The 19,861-nt window shown below is 44.1% G+C and overlaps 1 protein-coding gene across 1 annotated transcript in view; it reads right to left on the bottom strand.

Moving 5' to 3' along the window:
- Nucleotides 1–4,361: 4,361 nt before the first annotated feature.
- The window catches only part of gipc3 (GIPC PDZ domain containing family, member 3), a 30,532-nt gene continuing 15,032 nt past the window's right edge, over nt 4,362–19,861 (bottom strand). Inside the window, exons 4-6 of the mRNA XM_029695557.1 lie at nt 11,808–11,917; nt 9,164–9,245; nt 4,362–5,747 (exon numbers count right to left, since the gene is read on the bottom strand). Of these exons, the coding sequence (XP_029551417.1) occupies nt 5,596–5,747; nt 9,164–9,245; nt 11,808–11,917 (344 nt within the window). The 3' untranslated portion in view covers nt 4,362–5,595. The remainder of the gene's footprint in view (nt 5,748–9,163; nt 9,246–11,807; nt 11,918–19,861) is intronic.

Here is a 19,861-nt window from a genome sequence, read left to right as displayed (position 1 = left end):
CTATAAATGTCTTCTTATGCAATGATAGAAAGCGTGCATGTTCAAGGTTGCATTCAAAGGTGGCAGGTCTGAGGAAATCGGGTGGATGGGTCATCTAGCTCGGACATCAGCTCTACCACCAGTATCACAGCATCGTCATTAGCTGCACCAGCTAAACTATATAGTTTTAGATTTGATAGAAATTTAAATACAGAAATATCTCATTTACATAAGTATTCACACCTCTGAGTCAATTAAGTGATAATGCCCGAGAAGCCGGTGTTTGGAGGATATCTTGGCACAGGTGTTGTTAGGCCTGAGAAGACAAACACCGGCTTCAAGGGCATTATCACTTTTATACAACGGGTTACCAACATATTCAAATAATGATTGACATATTTTAATTAAAAATGTTATTTTGATTAATTTATTCATACTATTTCTTCCTTCCACAAGATATAGTCCCGACACAAATCTAGGGTTGCTAGAGACGCGACCCAGTCGTTCAGTCTTTTTGTTCTGTATCTTTGGACGCGACCCAGTCATTCAGTCTTTTTGTTCTGTATCTTTGGACGCGACCCAGTCGTTCAGTCTTTTTGTTCTGTATCTATGGACATGACCCAGTCATTTGTTCTAAAATGTTCCATTGGCATACTGGCTGGCAACGTTCTTATCCCTTGCTCGCTAGCTAGCCAACTACGGCTAACTTACAGTTATGTCAAAAAGTGCAGCCAGAATAACAGCAAAGTAGCTGCATTTGCATTTGTTTAAGCTGTTTTCTAGTGACATTTATTTGGATACAGTACATAACAATAAGCTGGTGAGGCGAGATTTCGCCTGGCATAGAAAATGTGCTCACTCGTCAGGACACTGTTGTTCAGAGGAGCTAGCCAACAACACAGCTACAGTAACACAATCACTTCAAACTGAAGCTGGAAGGACTGCAAATGAGCTGTGTTTCATTTTAAATCAAATCAAATTTATTTATATAGGCCTTCTTACATCAGCTGATATCTCAAAGTGCTGTACAGAAACCCAGCCTAAAACCCCAAACAGCAAGCAATGCAGGTGTAGAAGCACGGTGGCTAGGAAAAACTCCCTAGAAAGGCCAAAACCTAGGAAGAAACCTAGAGAGGAACCAGGCTATGAGGGGTGGCCAGTCCTCTTCTGGTTGTGCCGGGTGGAGATTATAACAGAACATGGCCAAGATGTTAAAATGTTCATAAATGACCAGCATGGTCAAATAATAATAATCACAGTTGTCGAGGGTGCAACAAGTCAGCACCTCACGAGTAAATGTCAGTTGGCTTTTCATAGCCGATCATTGAGAGTATCTCTACCGCTCCTGCTGTCTCTAGAAAGTTGAAAACAGCAGGTCTGGGACAGGTAGCACGTCCGGTGAACAGGTCAGGGTTCCATAGCCGCAGGCAGAACAGTTGAAACTGGAGCAGCAGCATTTTACATTTTTTAAATATAATTTTTTTTGTGTCCATAAAAATTATGCCATCTGAATTATGATTTAGACTGGCTGAGAAACGCTGCCTGCCTTTCTGTCTCGTCCCGACTCATGACATGTTCATTACTATGGGACAGCTGGAGATCGAATTTGAATATTGAAACAATGTTGCAAATGTCGGAGAGAGACAGTATGGTTTGTACAAATCTCCGCTGTTGAAAACTAAATGTTAGTCTAAAAGAAATATTAGATAATATCTAGATTATTTTTTATAGTGGAGATCAAGTTCATAATTTGCTTGGCTGGGCTGATGAGACAGTGGAATGCGCAGTCAGATGGAACAAAGTAAATAGGCATTATTATGTCCTAGATTTAGCCGGTGGCAATTTGTGGAATAGACACCGGCTGGAATGCGGTTTTAACCAATCTGCATTCAGGACTAGACCCACCCGTTGTATAATACTTTGTAGAAGCACCTTTGGCAGTAATTACAGCTGCACTTTAGTTTCTAGGCCAAACTGTTCGGACACTACAGACATTTTTGTGAGAAGACCGATTTTCTGACAAACACAGCTGTAGCTCGGCCAATTTCCAACACAGATGCGGAAGTCCGACAGAGGCGAATGCGGTGGATTAAGACGCATCCGTAATCATAGAAAACGTGCATGTTCGACATAGCATTCAAAGATCGCAGGTCTGTAGAGATCTTCCCAATTGCTATAATAATCTGCACAGAATCTCAAACAGCATTGATCACTTGCACCATGCTCTTTCAATGTAATCTCAACTACAATCCAGGTCATTTGGTTGTGCTATTACATAAAGCACATTGATAACACATTTAAGTTGTTGTATAAATATAAAATATCTGACATTGTATTCCCATTTGAACTTTGATGTGCTTTTAAATGGTTCAAAGTGCTGTGATAATACATTTATATGACAACTAAACCAGAAATAAGACATTGTTTTTCCATTGGAATTTGGCTGTGCTTTTAGATGGTTGAAAGCATAGTGAAAACACATTGGGAATTCAACAAACTTCTGGCTGTCTTTTAGAGTGGGTTGAGTAAAGGTTGAAATCTCATTGATCAACGTCTCAACCAAATATTACCAAAAATGTCCAAGTTGAAATGGCACGGTGTGCCCAGTGGGATGGCATTGGAGCTGAGAGCTGGTTATTCCTGTGCCCTAAGCACATGGTGCTGGCAGTGGGGTGATATTGTGTGGTGGTATTCAGCATTGTTTAGTAGAGACCAAAGAAATGTAATTAGAGGCTGACAGCAGCATCTGGCTTATATTTAGACTGGGTGACGTATCGCTGTGCTCATCAGTCACACATAAAAATGGATAAATGAAGTCCCTTCCTACACCAGAGTTTGTATTGAAGAATGCACTTCCTTGTCAGATTCCATGCCAAAGACCACCAGGTCATGGTGTGTGTGTGAATGTACGTGACTATGTGAACGTGTGGGTGTATCACTGTGGTTAAGTGTATGCATGCGTGTGTACTAACTTTCTCCTGTTGCTATGCAGCTGCTTCACCTGACATTAATTACCCACAGTATTCATCACCAAAGATAACCAAAAGGACAACTGTCATCGGCTCTGTTGAGGTATCTGGCCTCCGCTGGCACAGTGCCCTTCGTTGGTTGGCTGACTGCCCTATCTCCATCTGCTTTATGAATCCTATGACCCTCTGTTCTGTCCTCATGTTCAACTATGGTTGACTTTTACACCAGTGACGCATGGATGGGCCAAAGAAGAGGTGTTACTATGTAGTTTTACATATACACTTCCTATGAAAGATGAGGAGAGATGGTCCCTGATGATATAGACATGAATTCATCAATACGTTAGTCATACGCATGTATGTACACCGGTATAGTCTTCCTTTTTAAACAGTGTTACAAATTCAAGAAAATCACGTTTCAAAGTCAACCCAAAGCTAGGAAAAGTGTTAAAGACAGTGTTTATGTGAAATGATGACGAGGAAGAATACATGTCATGTTGCATGTTAGATCACTATGTATGTGTATAATGTCTTTTCTTCTTCTTTTTTTGAAGGAAAACCGATGAAACAATGTAATATCTGGCTGTGTGGGGTTTGATGTATGCCATGATGACACAGGTGTAGTGTCTGAGCATGTGCAATGCAGATGTAAAATGTATACAGTCGGTGGAAGTTGGTATGTATTTTCTCCCAGGGGAAATAAAACCTGAAAGGTTCAACTAAAAGTGAGCTGTTTTATGGTTTGTTTGTATTACCCTTTGATTCAAACACCGCACTGATCTATTATTTTTTACTTGAAGTTTGACTAAATTTGACTTTTAAGTTGCTGTTTTTGGGCAAAGGTACTTCCTAAGAATATATATATTTTTTTAAACATAGTATAAACTGTTATTGATACTGTAGTTGCTCTAGGAAGCACACAAGAACATTTGAACTTGAGAATGAGTTATAACATTTTTATTACTAATTGTAACAACACACATGAAATATGCCTTATATTTTCAGGTCTCCATAAAGTGATATATCAATACACATCAGACATAAAGTCTACCATACAACATTATGCTGATGTTCTGGTCAAGTCATGATTACATGTCATTTGTTTTTATACATTTATGATTCAAAACGTATTTATTTCTGAACTTTTCACACATATTTGACAATTCAAATAACTCTTATTTACATTCTGTTTCTAAAACAACACTGAATCATAATATAAAAGTTGTATTTGATGAAGAAAATCCTGCATTATCAATACTTGAAATGAAAAGCCTTTGAGAACAAAACATGTGAGCACATGATAGATAACATACAAAGAATATGAAGACTTCCTTTTTCAGGTAAACAAGATAGAATAATGGAAAAATACTCTGCAATTGAACAGGAAGTTTCAAACATATTTTTCCAACTTTCTTCACCATTCATCTTGAAATCATGTTTTTCCCATTTCAAATCAAATCATAAATCACATTTTATTGGTCACATACACATGGTTAGCAGATGTTATTGCGAATGTAGCGAAATGCTTGTATTCTAAGGTCTGCACAACTAATTTCCTGGTTGTGAGTCAGAGTAGCCTTTGTATTCGAAATATGTTGACTCAAGTTGCTTCACCGTAGGAAACTTATGGGTTGTATTTCCTATAAGAGGATGTTGTAATGCTTGGTATGGCCGTAGAACAACTTTAGGGAATTCTAGCATATCAGTATCCATTTTAGAGATCTTTCCAAGGGTCATTTCTGAAAAAAACCTCTGTTCTTTCTCAGATGTCAAGAAGATCACTCTACTGACTTCTAAGTTACCGATTGCTGGATGAGTCTGTACAGGGCACTCATCCATTTGGATGAAATTAATGACAACACTGGTGGGGATACTGTGTAATGGGGGTGCTGTTCTCAAAATGAGGCATTATACTGAACTCTTTCATCACTCTGGGTATTTGAAATGACGATGTAAATACATATTGTATAAGGATGCACCTTGATGTCTTGGCCAAATACCCAATTTAACACTCCAGCCTCCTTTGTTAAGAAGGCTAAATCAATCAGCTCACTATTGCATAACTAATGTATGGGGAGTGCTTTGATTCAAAATGTCAAAATGGCCGCCATGGTGGTTTCTCAACCATGGTGGTGGAATATGAAACACCACACTAATGGTGCCGCCCAAGGGTCAACTCTTTGATCTATTTTCTTATCCTGGTCCCTGTGTATCTGGAACAAACAAGCTCTTAACTCACTTCCTGGTTTCAGAGATGGATGGGCGATAACTTCCTCTATTGTCTGTATAAATATACAGTATTTCACATGCATGTGCCCGTGGACAACAGCGATTGGGTTTTGTACACATTAATGACATAACGGGGATATTTCCCTCTAGTATGGTGAGCCCTGAGCTGTATCCAAGAACACAATCAACACAATGCCCACTGCAAAGATTACGTAACCCACTTATGCAATGTCATTCTAAACTTAACGTATTCGGGAGGAACTTGTTTCATACCAAAGTAATAGAAATACATAGAAAATTGTTTGGGGAAGAATGGCTGAGTAGGCCTGCGTTAACCATCTAATACGGCCATTGAGATGACAATTGTAAAATAGAAATGTTTGAAAGACATGAAAACAGTAATAACTGACTGACACCTCTACATTCTGTCATCCTTCACATCTCCAATGGCACCCCACACATCAAACAAGAAGACATCTGGGAAGGCAAAGTCCCCCAGCACTGAATCCATAGCCTCAGCAAAGTCATCTGGGTTCATCTTGTCTTTGCCGGCCTCCACAATGGTGGTCGCTGCAAGAGAGTGTTCCCACATGAATGGAAAATAGTAATTAATCTCTTTTTGGTTTCACACAGTTATAAGATATAGGCCTAGTCTTGTGTTGCTTCACTTTCAAGTCTTATTCACTCATCTATTTAAATGAGTCTATTTCTGAACGAACATGAGAAAGCCTGAAATCAAGGTTCGATATATAGGCCTAACTATGTTGATTGATCTTACACAGTGCTTTTCCTTGGATTTGTTGATGTTTCATGGCATGTTATTATGTCAGTTGCCAATAGCATTCTGTCTATGTCGCTCGCTAGCCACTATCTTCCGTACAACTGTACTGGAAGTCAAATAGAAAAAAATCTGTTTCTATTTAATGACACATTATTCAACTGAGTGTTTCATACAAGCCTGGCACATGTTTACTGGTTTATGATTAGAGGCAACTTCTCTTTTCCAGACTTAAGAGTCCTCCAATTCCCTCTGATATATCTTACTGCCAAGAAGAAGAAAGGCTCCTAGGGAAAAGTATCAAAACACCAAAAAGCGCTGCAACATCTATATAGATTAGGATCTAAAGGTAATAGGTATTTTTTACTTGGCGCTCATGGAAAACAGCTAACTCATGTCTCTGGTATGCAACCTTTAAGATGTTGGGTTGCTCTGTATAGTGTCTGACTCTCCAACAGATGTCTTTTGGTATGAAGGATTTTTTTTATCAGCAACCTGCAACCTAAGGTTGAGTGATAACCTGCTCTTCAATGTCCCCAGGACCAAGCGGGGGATCTGGCTTTCTACTTGACCAACCCTCCGCCTCAGGAACGCACTCCCGGACCGCCTGAAGGCACCACAGACTCTAGGCTCCTTTAAAAATGTGTTCTTCGTGTCAGTGTCCCTGTCTAGTTTGCCAAGTCAGCTGTGTTCTTTGTACCAGTGTCCCTGCCTGTCTAGTTGTAGAGTCAGCTGTGTTCTTTGTACCAGTGTCCCTGCCTGTCTAGTTGTAGAGTCAGCTGTGTTCTTTGTGTCAGTGTCCCTGTCTGGTTGTAGAGTCAGCTGTGTTCTTTGTGTCAGTGTCCCTGTCTAGTTGTAGAATCAGCTGTGTTCTTTGTGTCAGTGTCCATGTCTGGTTGTAGAGTCAGCTGTGTAATTTGTCTCAGTGTCCCTGTCTGGTTGTAGAGTCAGCTGTGTAATTTGTCTCAGTGTCCCTGTCTGGTTGTAGAGTCAGCTGTGTTCTTTGTGTCAGTGTCCCTGTCTAGTTGTAGAGTCAGCTGTGTTCTTTGTGTCAGTGTCCATGTCTGGTTGTAGAGTCAGCTGTGTAATTTGTCTCAGTGTCCCTGTCTGGTTGTAGAGTCAGCTGTGTAATTTGTCTCAGTGTCCCTGTCTGGTTGTAGAGTCAGCTGTGTAATTTGTCTCAGTGTCCCTGTCTAGTTGTAGAGTCAGCTGTGTTCTTTGTGTCAGTGTCCCTGTCTGGTTGTAGAGTCAGCTGTGTAATTTGTCTCAGTGTCCCTGTCTGGTTGTAGAGTCAGCTGTGTTCTTTGTGTCAGTGTCCCTGTCTAGTTGTAGAGTCAGCTGTGTTCTTTGTGTCAGTGTCCATGTCTGGTTGTAGAGTCAGCTGTGTAATTTGTCTCAGTGTCCCTGTCTGGTTGTAGAGTCAGCTGTGTAATTTGTCTCAGTGTCCCTGTCTGGTTGTAGAGTCAGCTGTGTAATTTGTCTCAGTGTCCCTGTCTAGTTGTAGAGTCAGCTGTGTTCTTTGTGTCAGTGTCCCTGTCTAGTTGTAGAGTCAGCTGTGTTCTTTGTGTCAGTGTCCCTGTCTAGTTGTAGAGTCAGCTGTGTTCTTTGTGTCAGTGTCCCTGTCTAGTTGTAGAGTCAGCTGTGTTCTTTGTGTCAGTGTCCCTGTCTAGTTGTAGAGTCAGCTGTGTAATTTGTGTCAGTGTCCCTGTCTAGTTGTAGAGTCAGCTGTGTTCTTTGTGTCAGTGTCCCTGTCTAGTTGTAGAGTCAGCTGTGTAATTTGTCTCAATGTCCTTGTCTAGTTGTAGAGTCAGCTGTGTTCTTTGTGTCAGTGTCCCTGTCTAGTTGTAGAGTCAGCTGTGTAATTTGTCTCAGTGTCCCTGTCTAGTTGTAGAGTCAGCTGTGTTCTTTGTGTCAGTGTCCCTGTCTGGTTGTAGAGTCAGCTGTGTTCTTTGTGTCAGTGTCCCTGTCTGGTTGTAGAGTCAGCTGTGTTCTTTGTGTCAGTGTCCCTGTCTGGTTGTAGAGTCAGCTGTGTTCTTTGTGTCAGTGTCCCTGTCTAGTTGTAGAGTCAGCTGTGTAATTTGTGTCAGTGTCCCTGTCTGGTTGTAGAGTCAGCTGTGTTCTTTGTGTCAGTGTCCCTGTCTAGTTGTAGAGTCAGCTGTGTAATTTGTCTCAGTGTCCCTGTCTAGTTGTAGAGTCAGCTGTGTAATTTGTGTCAGTGTCCCTGTCTAGTTGTAGAGTCAGCTGTGTTCTTTGTGTCAGTGTCCCTGTCTAGTTGTAGAGTCAGCTGTGTTCTTTGTGTCAGTGTCCCTGTCTAGTTGTAGAGTCAGCTGTGTAATTTGTCTCAATGTCCTTGTCTAGTTGTAGAGTCAGCTGTGTTCTTTGTGTCAGTGTCCCTGTCTAGTTGTAGAGTCAGCTGTGTTCTTTGTCTCAGTGTCCCTGTCTAATTGTGTCCTCTGTCTACTCTTGTTTTTATTTATTTTAAAGCACTTTGAGATATTTTTTCATTGAAAAGTGCGTTGTAAATTCAATGTATTATTGTTATTGCTGCTGTTACAGTATTTATGACAATATCTTGTGGGAGCAGTAAATAGTGGGCGGAGATTGTCCCTTTAGTTGCTTAGCGGCTCACATTTTTCTCCAGCATCTGTGCTGGAGAAAGTTGGATGTGCCTAAAACCGTCTCCTTTCAACTGTGGTGAGTTTTTCCCATTGCAGTTGTAGACTTCATTGTACAGATGTAGCGTCTTAATTTTATTTATATTTTCACATCAAAAACAGGATTTGAACATTTAAAGTAGGCTACATGAAAAGTGCAATATTGTTCATATAATCGTGTGCTAGTGTGGGTTTTCAGTGAATTTATGTAAATCACAAAGCTCATCTGCATGTCCTGCATTGCAGGAAAATTCTTAGCAAAATTAAAGAGTGATCAAATTAAGATCCTACATATGTATAGTTCACAAATAGAATCGAAAACCCAAATCTGACCCTAGACCTTTGCTTTGGCCATTTTGACCAACCTTAACCCTAACCCGAATCCCGAGGTTCAATGGCTTATAAGGTTATAGCTAATTCTGTTTTCTTAAGAAGGTGAGCAGCCATCTGACCTAACTGGAGGTCTCAGATGAGCAGCCATCTTACCTAACTGGAGGTCTCAGATGAGCAGCCATCTTACCTAACTGGAGGTCTCAGATGAGCAGCCATCTTACCTAAGTCGAGGTCTCGAATACCCATGTAGCTCTCCAGTAGATCATCCACTTTCTTGGTGGCTCTCTCCTCAAACTCATTCGGCTGGTGGGGAGAAGGCACGTGTGTTTAGGTAACTGCATTTTAAGGGTACTGCAGTACATCATGCTACAGTTACAAGATTATTACTGGCATATCGACACTAGACAGTCATTACACTCGCATGCCAGGCCTCTGCCTGTAAAAAAGTCAAAGGTATGTCGCCCACCAGTACATACGTGTTCGGTATGTATGTACTGTCATAAGTGTATTACAGACCAGTGGCGGTTGGTGCCGTTTAAGATGAGGGAGGATGATTTAAAAAAAAATATATATATATATATGAACATGGACTTTTTTCTATTACAGCATATTGGATGACTGTCATTCATATTCCATTCACCCAGTTCAATGTAACATCAATAACTTCATATCATGACCGCTAACCACTACACACAGCCTTCATAATTTGTCAGTCATAGTTAACATAGCTACTAGAACTAACGTGTTAGTAAACCCGTTACAATTGTGCAGCACAGTGTACAGTCAGCAGCAAGCAGTTACACTGGTGGGCCCCAGTGGCAACAAATTAAATCTCTCTCTTGCTTCACCTTAAATTTGGAATAAATTAATTTGTTCAAAACTGTTAAACTATTGTCTTTCTCTTTCAGTCGACTACTCAACACATTTTATGCACTGCAGTGCTAGCTAGCTGTAGCTTGTGCTTTCAGTACTAGATTCATTCTCTGATCCTTTGATCGGGTGGACAACATATCAGTTCATGCTGCAAGAGCTCTGATAGGTTGGAGGACGTCCTCTGGAAGTTGTCATAATTACTGTGTAAGTCTATGGAAGGGGATGAGAGCCATGAGCCTCCTAGGTTTTATATTGAAGTCAATGTACCCAGAGGAGGATGGAAGCTAGCTGTCCTCCGGCTACACCATGGTGCTACCCTACAGAGTGCTGCTGAGGCTACTGTAGACCTGCATTGCAAAACAGTGGGCATATTGGAAGACACCATGTCAGTAGGGATGGGATATTGTAAATGTGTTATATTGTTATATTGTATTATGAGAAACGGATTGCAAAGGTGCAATGAATATAATGCATGATGTTTAGCTGAGTGGAAAATGTAGGCTTTGATGATGGTAATTGCTTAATTAATTAGTGTTTGGTATGTTCTGATGGGAGGGGCTTCCCCTAGAAAAGGAGCCTCTCAGTTCAAAGGGGGGACCATTTTGGATTGAGCTGTTGATGGGGCAGCATTGTTTTCAGCTGTCCCCATAATGAATACTTTTGATGGCAGTGCTGTTGTTTTTCTTCCGGATTCACTACGTAAATAAACACCCAGAAGCACAGAAGAACTTTTGCGGCTCCCCCATCTTTTTATTTTATAGAGGTTAGGTTTTTCAGTTTAGCCTTCTGGCATACTCTACTCGACGGTGTTTTAATACATTTTTTGGTGACGTGAATATATTTAGTATAGTTTTATTTACAAAGGATAACTTTAATGTTTTACTATTTATAATTTTATGAAATTCACTTATAAAGATGGTCCTCCCCTTCCTCCTCTGAGGAGCCCCCACTGCTACAGACCCATGGCTGGTAAATGAAACGTCTCGACATACGATCATAACAGGTTGGGATGTATTTAGTATTTTGTGTTGAATAGATACATTTTCCGTACCCCTATTATATATTGTGTATAGTCTGTGAATAGTATGTGGTGTCAGTGATTTCACCATATACTGTACAGAAAACGTATTAGGCTTTTTTATGTCTAGCAATACTCTAACTCTGGACAAGCCTTGGTTTTTAGGTTCATCAGCCTCCACTGACCCTGACAGCTTGTTGGCTGTGTTCTGTAAATTAGAGTTACAATCTAGAACATTAACTGATAGTGGGGTCAACAAAAGGATTGGGGGTTGTCACCCCAAGTATGTGTTCAGCACTACATGCTCACACGGGGGGGGGGGGGGCACACAAACACACACATCCACACCCGCGCACACAAGTATGGCTCCCGAGTGGTGCAGCGGTCTAAGACACTGCATCTCAGTGCTAAAGGTGTCACTACAGACACCCTGGTTTGAGTCCAGGCTGTATCACAACCGGCTATGATTAGAAGTCCCATAGGACGGTGTACAATTGGCCCAGCGTCGTCCGGGTTTGGCCGGTGTAGGCTGCCATTGTAAATAAGAAATTGTTCTTAACTGACTTGCTTAGTTAAATAAATGTGTGTGCCAAAACTGTTGTGATGAGAATTCGGGCAAAGCACGGGTGGTCATCGACAGAGTGAGACCACCACCAGGGTGTGTGTGTGTGTGTGTGTGTTTGTGCCCCCCCCCCCCCCCCCCCCGTGTGAGCATGTAGTGCTGAACACATACGTGAGTTGACATTGTGTGTGTCTGTGTGTGTGTGTGTGTCTGTGTTTGTGCCCCCCCCCCCCCCCCCCGTGTGAGCATGTAGTGCTGAACACATACGTGAGTTGACATTGTGTGTGTGTGTGTGTGTTTGGAGTTGACATTGTGTGCATGTGTGTTTGTGTGCGTGCGTAAGCTGCTCTGGGGTGGCCAGTTGGTCACAGAGAAGGTCATTGGCCAGTGGAACGTGTGAATTGAAACTCACCACTTCCTGGACTGTAGCTGACCCCTTGGAGCGCAGACGCAGGGTCTCCTTCCCATTCACCATCTTACCCTCACTCGACTTGGGTGCCCTGGTCCTCATGCCGATCATATCTGACACATGCACAAGTACACACACATACAGTTGAAGTCGGAAGTTTACATACACATTAGCCAAATACATTTAAACTCCGTTTTTCACAATTCCTGACATTTAATCCTAGTAAAAATTCCCTGTCTTAGGTCAGTTAGGATCAACAGTTTATTTTAAGAATGTGAAATGTAGTAGAGAGAATGATTTATTTCAGCTTTTATTTCTTTCATCACATTCCCAGTGGGTCAGAAGTTTACATACACTCAATTAGTATTTAGTAGCATTGCCTTCAAATTGTTTAACTTGGGTCAAACATTTCTGATAGCCTTCCACAAGCTTCCCATAATAAGTTGGGTGAATTTTAGCCCATTCCTCCTGACAGAGCTGGTGTAACTGAGTCAGGTTTGTAGGCCTCCTTCCTCGCACACACTTTTTCAGCTATGCCCACAAATCTTCTATAGGATTGAGGTCAGGGCTTTGTGATGACCACTCCAATAGCTTGACTTGGTTGTCCTTAAGCCATTTTGCCACAACTTTGGAAGTATGCTTGTCATCATTGTCCATTTGGAAGACCCATTTGCGACCAAGCTTTAACTTCCTGACTGATGTCTTGAGATGTTGCTTCAATATATCCACATCATTTTCCTCCCTCATGATGCCATCTATTTTGTGAAGTGCACCAGTCCCTCCTGCAGCAAAGCACCCCCACAACATGATGCTGCCACCCCTGTGCTTCACAGTTGGGATGGTGTTCTTCGGGTTGCAAGCCTCCCCCTTTTCCCTCCAAACATGATGGTCATTATGGCCAAACAGTTCTATTTTTGTTTCATCAGACCAGAGGACATTTCTCCAAAGTACAATCTTTGTCCCCATGCTTTTTTTGTGGCAGTTTTGGAGCACTGGCTTCTTCCTTGCTGAGCGGCCTTTCGGGTTATGTCGATATAGTACTCATTTTACTGTGGATATAGATACTTTTGTACCTGTTTCCTCCAGCATCTTCACAAGGTCCTTTGCTGTTGTTCTGGGTTTGATTCGCACTTTTCGCACCAAAGTCCGTTCATCTCTAGGAGACAGAACGCGTCTCCTTCCTGAGCGGTATGACGGCTACATGGTCCCATGGTGTTTATACTTGCGTACTATTGTTTGTACAGATGAATGTGGTGCCTTCAGGCATTTGGAAATTGCTCCCAAGGATGAACCAGACTTGTGGAGGTCTACAATTTTTTTCTGAGGTATTGGCTGATGTCTTTTGATTTTCCCATGATGTCAAGCAAAGTGGCACTGAGTTTGAAGGTAGGCCTTGAAATACATCCACAGGTACACCACCAATTGACTCAAATTATGTCAATTAGAAGCTTCTAAAGCCATAACATAATTTTCTGGAATTTTCCATGCTGTTTAAAGGCACAGTCAACTTAGTGTATGTAATCTTCTGACCCACTGGAATTGTGATACAGTGAATTATAAGTGAAATAATCTGTTCGTAAACAATTGTTGGAAAAATGACTTGTGTCATGCACAAAGTAGATGTCCTAACCGACTTGCCAAAACTATAGTTTGTTAACAAGAAATTTGTGGAGTGGTTGAAAAACTAGTTTTAATCTCCAACCTAATTGAATGTAAACTTCCGACTTCAACTGTACACGCAACAATTCTCATGAGCACACAAATATCCCACAAATCTCTCCCAGCTTAGATCCAGTTGACATGACAACGCCAACGCCCTGATCAGCGTAACCTGTGAGGATGTCCATGTGTTGAGGGTGGTGAACGATTGCTCTGATTCTATGAGAAATGCTGTGGGTAATATGAAATGAATCAGAGTTTCCTGCTTTGCTCCTTCCTGTCTGTTATGACTCTGGTCATCAAAACAAGGCGCACACATCCTGTCTATTATGATTCCGGTCAGCAAAACAAGGCACCACACACATCCTGTCTGTTGTGACTCCGGTCAACAAAACAAGGCAGACACAATTGTTTTTGTCCAGATCTGTATACAACATGGTGGAGTGAGAGAGACTACAGTAAAGGTGGACACAGGCTGACTTTTTGACAAGTCATGTCAGCTGACCATAAATTGTTAGCTTTAAAGTCTATTCCACACTTAGTTATCCAGGTAGCATACTGTTCACAAGTTAGGTAACGGGCTATATCAGTGTAAGAGAGTTTATCCATATCTTTGACAAGAATTTCCATATATTTTCCAGTAACAGTTTACCTCTGGCCTACCTAGCCACAGACCTCACATCACTGTTTTCCATATCAATCAACAAATGACCAGATTAAGTTCATGTGTCCTCTGAGGTGTTCTGAGTGCACTCAGCAGTGTAATAAAGCATGAAACATAATCCATCATAGTCAACCATCCATTTAGCCGATGTTATAATGGTAAGTAAAGGCTCTTCAATTATTAACAGCCCTCATTTACTGCCACAGACAATGGAAACATTTTACTGGCAGCCTCATATGATGTGCATGGATCCATGTTTGCTTAGTTTTGATGGGTTCTAAACTTGAAATATCCTTATTCATGTTACTGAGGGAGAGAGGGTAATGCAGAGAGTTTACAATCTGTCAGAACATGATATTGTTAGATGCTAGGTTATAACGACACGCCAAGACCCAGATGCAGACACAGGAGGCAGATGGTTAGAGTCTCTTATATTTATTCAAATACAAGGGACAGGCAATAGGCAGGTCGAGGACAGGCAGAAGTTCATTAACCAGGTCAGAGTCCGAAAGGTACAGGGCGGCAGGCAGGCGCGAGGTCAGGGCAGGCTGAATGGTCAGGCAGGCGGGCTTAGCGTCAGGACTTGCAGAAAAGGTCGGAACAGGGAGGGCTAGAAAACAGAGACTAGGAAAAACAGGAACATGGGAAAAAAAAAACACGCTGGTAGGCTTGACGAGACAAGACGAACTGGCAGCAGACAACACAGGTATAAATGCACTGGGTATAATGGGGGAAGATGGGCGACACCTGGAGGGGGGTAGAGACAAGCACAAAGACAGGTGAAACAGATCAAGGTGTGACAGTACTCTCCCCCCCCCCCCAGGGGCGCCACCTGGCGTCCTACCTGGGCGCATACCTGGTTGACAGGGATGCTGGCGGTGAAAGTCGATGAGGGCCAGGTCCAGGATGTCCTTAGCTGGGACCCAGCACCTCTCCTCCGGGCCATTACCCTCCCAGTCAACCAGGTACTAGAAACCTCTACCCCGAGGTCGAACACTCAGGAGGCGTCTTACCGTATACGCCGGAAGGCCATCAATGAGACGGGGAGGAGGGGTGGGCCTGGAAACAGGAGACAAAGGGCTGTGAGGCAAGGGCTCATGAAGTGGGATGTATACGGAAGATACGAGCAATAAAAGACAAACAGCAGTGGGACTAAGGACTTTAGAGATGGGGAAATAAATAATAAAACAGGGGGAAAGTTTACGGGACTCCACCCGGAGGGGCAGGTTTCGCATAGACAGCCGGCAGGGAGCCGGAGTCCGGTGGTGGTCCGCTTGTCGACGATACCTGGAGGTGGTCTTGAGAAGAGCAGACCGAGCGCTCTTCCAGGTACGCCGACAGCGGCTGGGAAGAGCGGGGGCTGATACCCCATGGATACCCCATGGAGAACTCGAAGGGCGAGAGCCCAGTGGCCGAGCATGGAAGATTGTTCTGGTTGTACTCCACCCACACAAGTTGCCAGCTCCAGGTGGTGGGGTTGGTCGAGATGAGGCACCTAAGCATCGTCTCCAGGTCTTGATTGGCATGCTAAGACTGGCCGTTGGACAGGGGATGAAACCCAAATGGGCGGCTTTAGAGAACCTATCCACTACTGTCAAGATAGTGGTGCTGCCGTCAGATGGAGGAAGCTCAGTGACAAAATCCAGGGATATATGGGACCAGGAGCGATGAGGAACAGGAAGTGACTGAAGGAGGCCAGCCGGAGCTTGCCGCAGAGTCTTATTCTGAGCACACACTGCATGCGGCAACGAATGCTGAGACGTCAGGAACCATAGTGGTCCACCAGAAGCGTTGTCGGAGGAAGGCCAGCGTTCGACGGGAGCACGGATGGCAGGTGAGCTTGGAGGAAAGAGCCCATTCCAGGGACAAACATCCGATTATCCAGGAACGTCGTGCCTTGAGAATCAGGCTCTCGATACATCAGACAACTGTAGCAGCAAGACATGAGGTAGGGAGGATGGTCTCAGAGTCAGAAGGTGTGGCAGCGGAACTATACAGGTGAGAGAGAGCGTCCGGCTTCACATTCTTGGACCCTGGGCTGTAGGAGATGGTGAAGTTGAACCTGGTGAATGACAGAGCCCCACTGGCCTGTCTAGAGTTAAGGCGCTTGGCGGTGCAGAGATATTCTAAATTCTTATGGTCGGCCCACACCAAAAATGGATGTGCCGCCCCTTCCAGCCAGCGTGTTGGACTAGTAACCGAAAGGTTGCAAGTTCGAATCCCTGAGGTGACAAGGTACAAATCTGTTGTTCTGCCCCTGAACAAGGCAGTTAACCCACTGTTCCTAGGCCATCATTGAAAATAAGAATTTGTTCTTAACTGACTTGCCTAGTTAAATAAAGGTAAAATAAAAATGTAATCTCGACCCTCCAGAAGTTCCCAATTTCCTATGTCGTAGTTTCTCTCAGCAGGGTTGAGATGATAAGACAGGAAGGCACAGGGATGCAGCTTTTGGTCCTGGGCAGACCGCTGGGAGAGGACGGCCCCCACTCCAACATCATAAGTGTCGACATCAACCACGAACTGACGGGACGGGTCCGGATGGATGAGGATGGGGGCTGTAGTAAACTGATGCTTAAGGTCCAAAAACACCCTGTCAACAGCTGGGGAACATGTGAATGGCACCTTGGGAGAGATGAGTGCAGAGGGGAGCCGCCAGGGTGCTGTAGCCCCGAATGAAGCGGCGGTAGACATTAGCAAATCCTAGGTAACTTTGCAGCTGCAATCTGGATGCGAGTTGGGGCCAATCCATCACCGCTATCATTTTCACGATCCATCTGAACATTCCCTTCAGCGATGACGTATGCCAGAAAGGAGATGGTGGAGCAGTGGAATTCGCACTTCTCTGCTTTCACGAACAACTGGTTCTCTAGGAGGTGCTGAAGGACTTGTCAGGCATGGAGGACGTGTTCCTGAGAAGGAGAAAACAAAAAAATGTCGTTGAGGTAGACAAACACAAATTGATTCAACATGTCACGGAGCACATCGTTGACCAGGGCCTGGAACACTGGTGAGTCCAAACAGCATGACCAGGTACTCATAGTGTCCACTAGCTGTGGTGAAGGCCGTCTTCCACTTGTCTCCTTCGTGTATCCAAACTAGGTGGTAGGCATTCCGAAAGTCCAATTTAGATAAGATGGTTGCCCCCTGGAGAGGTTCGATTGCCGAGGAGAGAAGTAACGATTCTTAACTGTGATGTCATTGAGGCCCTAATAGTCAATACATGGATGCAGGGTCTTGTCCTTTTTTTCCACAAAGAAGAATCCCTTGCCGGCAGGGGAGGGAGAAGGTCAAATGCTCCCAGCAGACAGAGAGTCCTCAATGTACTCCTCTATGGCCTTGGTCTCCGGGCCAGACAGGGAATAAAGCCACCCATGTGCCCGGGAGGAGATCAATAGCACAATCGTAGGGACGGTGCGGTTGGAGGGAGGTGGCTCGTGCCTTGATGAAAACCTCCAGGAGGTCCTGGTACTCCGAGGCTTTACCAGAGCCCACAGGAGGACATCCCGTGGCAGGCTGCGCCGCTTTAAGGCAATGTGAGTGGCAGAACGGGCTCCAACCCAGGATAGAACCAGTGGTCCAGTCAATAACGGGGTTGTGCCTCTGGAGCCATGAAAATCCCAAAACAGGAACATGGGGAGATTCAATGAGAAGAAGCTGTATGGACTCACTGTGATTGCCCGACACACGCAGGTTAATGGGCACCGTATTATGAGTGAACCTGCCAATGGTGCATTCCGTCCAGTGCTCTGGCGTCCATGGGAACGGAGAGGAGTTGTGTGGAGATACCCAGCTCCGATACCAGATTTGCGTCCATAAAACTCTCATCAGCCCCAGTCAATGAGCACCCGGAGAGATTTAGACTGGTCACCCCACAGCAGGATAACAGTACGAGTAATGGGAGTTGGAAAACTCCCAGTATGCCCAACATAGTACTCGCACCAAACTGATGAGTCTGGTCTTTTACTGGACATGTGGATTTGTAATGCCCTGTAGCACCTCAATACAGGCAACTGTTGGAGTTAAGCCTATGCAATCGTTCCTGAAGCGACAATCTAGCTCTGCCCTGTTGCATAGGCACAGTAGAAAACGAATCACCCGTTCCCGATGATTCCTGAGGGGACTCGGGTGACTTCGGATCCTCTCGGAATGCAGGCGTCGGGGACTTCCGGGGTTCTTATAGTTAAGGCTATGAGGGAGTCGAGGTATAGGGGTAACTCCTGAGCAGCGAGCTCATCTTTAATCTCATCTGATAGTCCATGAAGAAAAGTATTGAACAGAGACTCGGGGTTCCAGGCACTCTCGGCGGCCAACATGCAAAAGTCTACCGCATAGTCTGCCACACTACGGGGTTCTTGACGTAATCGAAGTAGCTTTCGGGAAGCCTCTCTCCCGGACACCGGAGAATAGAATACCTTCCTCACCGTCGCCATGAAATCCTCCAAACAAAGGCAAATGGCAGATTGTTGCCCCCTATCCACCATAGCCCAGGAGGGTGTTTTACCAGACATTAGCGCTATAAGAACGAAGAGGGCTGCAGCTCAAAGATGAGGGAGCACTGGGAAAGAAACGCCCGGTAGGTTCCAGGGTCCCCAACAGAGCGCTCAGGAGGAGGTAAGTGGGGTTCTCAGAAAGCCGGGGTAGGCTGCACAAAATCATTACTGGCAGGAGGATTACTGAGCCTCCGGGAGGTCTCCGTTGTGGCACGCTGCCTGATAGATATTCCAACTAATTGCTCCAGTAACGTTTTGAAATCCTGGTCATGGCATCCCGCCAAGGTTGGAGACCTTCCATAAGATTCTGAAGTAGCTCCTCATGCTTTTCAATGGTGGCTCCCTGCAGGGAGACAGCATTGCGAAGCCAGTCCGAGTCTGCTGGGTCAGTCATGTCCAGTTCGTACTATAAGGACACAGGGCAAGACCCAGATGCAGACACAGGAGGCAGATGGTTTGAGTCTCTGATATTTATTCAAATACAAAGGGCAGGCAACAGGTAGGTCAAGGACAGGCAGAAGTTCATTAACCAGGTCAGAGTCCGAAAGGTACAGGGCGGCAGGCAGGCGCGAGGTCAGGGCAGGCTGAATGGTCAGGCAGGCGGGCTTAGCGTCAGGACTTGCAGAAAAGGTCGGAACAGGGAGGGCTAGAAAACAGAGACTAGGAAAAACCGGAGCACAGAAAAAAACACGCTGGTAGGCTTGACGAAACAAGACGAACTGGCAGCAGACAACACAGGTATAAATGCACTGGGTATAATAGGTGAAGATGGGCGACACCTGGAGGGGGGTGGAGACAAGCACAAAGACAGGTGAAACAGATCAGGGTGTCACATTAGGTATGGAGGGGAGAAGGGCCACAGTCTGGTTTCAGTTGTTGGGTTGTAATTTGAAATACTTGCGACACCAGAAGTGAATGGTTATCTGTATGTACAGTTGAAGTCGAAAGTTTACATACACCTTAGCCAATTAAAACTCAGTTTTTCACAATTCCTGACATTTAATCCTAGTAAAAATTCCCTGTTTTAGGTCAGTTAGGATCAACACTTTATTTTAAGAATGTGCTTTTATTTCTTTCATCACATTCCCAGTGGGTCAGAAGTTTACATATACTCAACTAATATTTCGTAGCATTGTCTTTAAATTGTTTAACTTGGGTCAAACGTTTCAGGTAGCCTTTTACAAGCTTCCCACAATAAGTTGGGTGAATTTTGGCCCATTCCTTCTGACAGAGCTGGTGTA

This window comes from Salmo trutta, chromosome 17 (genome assembly GCF_901001165.1).
Source record: "Salmo trutta chromosome 17, fSalTru1.1, whole genome shotgun sequence".
NCBI lineage: Eukaryota > Metazoa > Chordata > Actinopteri > Salmoniformes > Salmonidae > Salmo > Salmo trutta.
The sequence above is the reverse complement of the archived record's forward strand: the minus strand, read 5'-3'. Positions and strand labels throughout refer to the sequence as shown.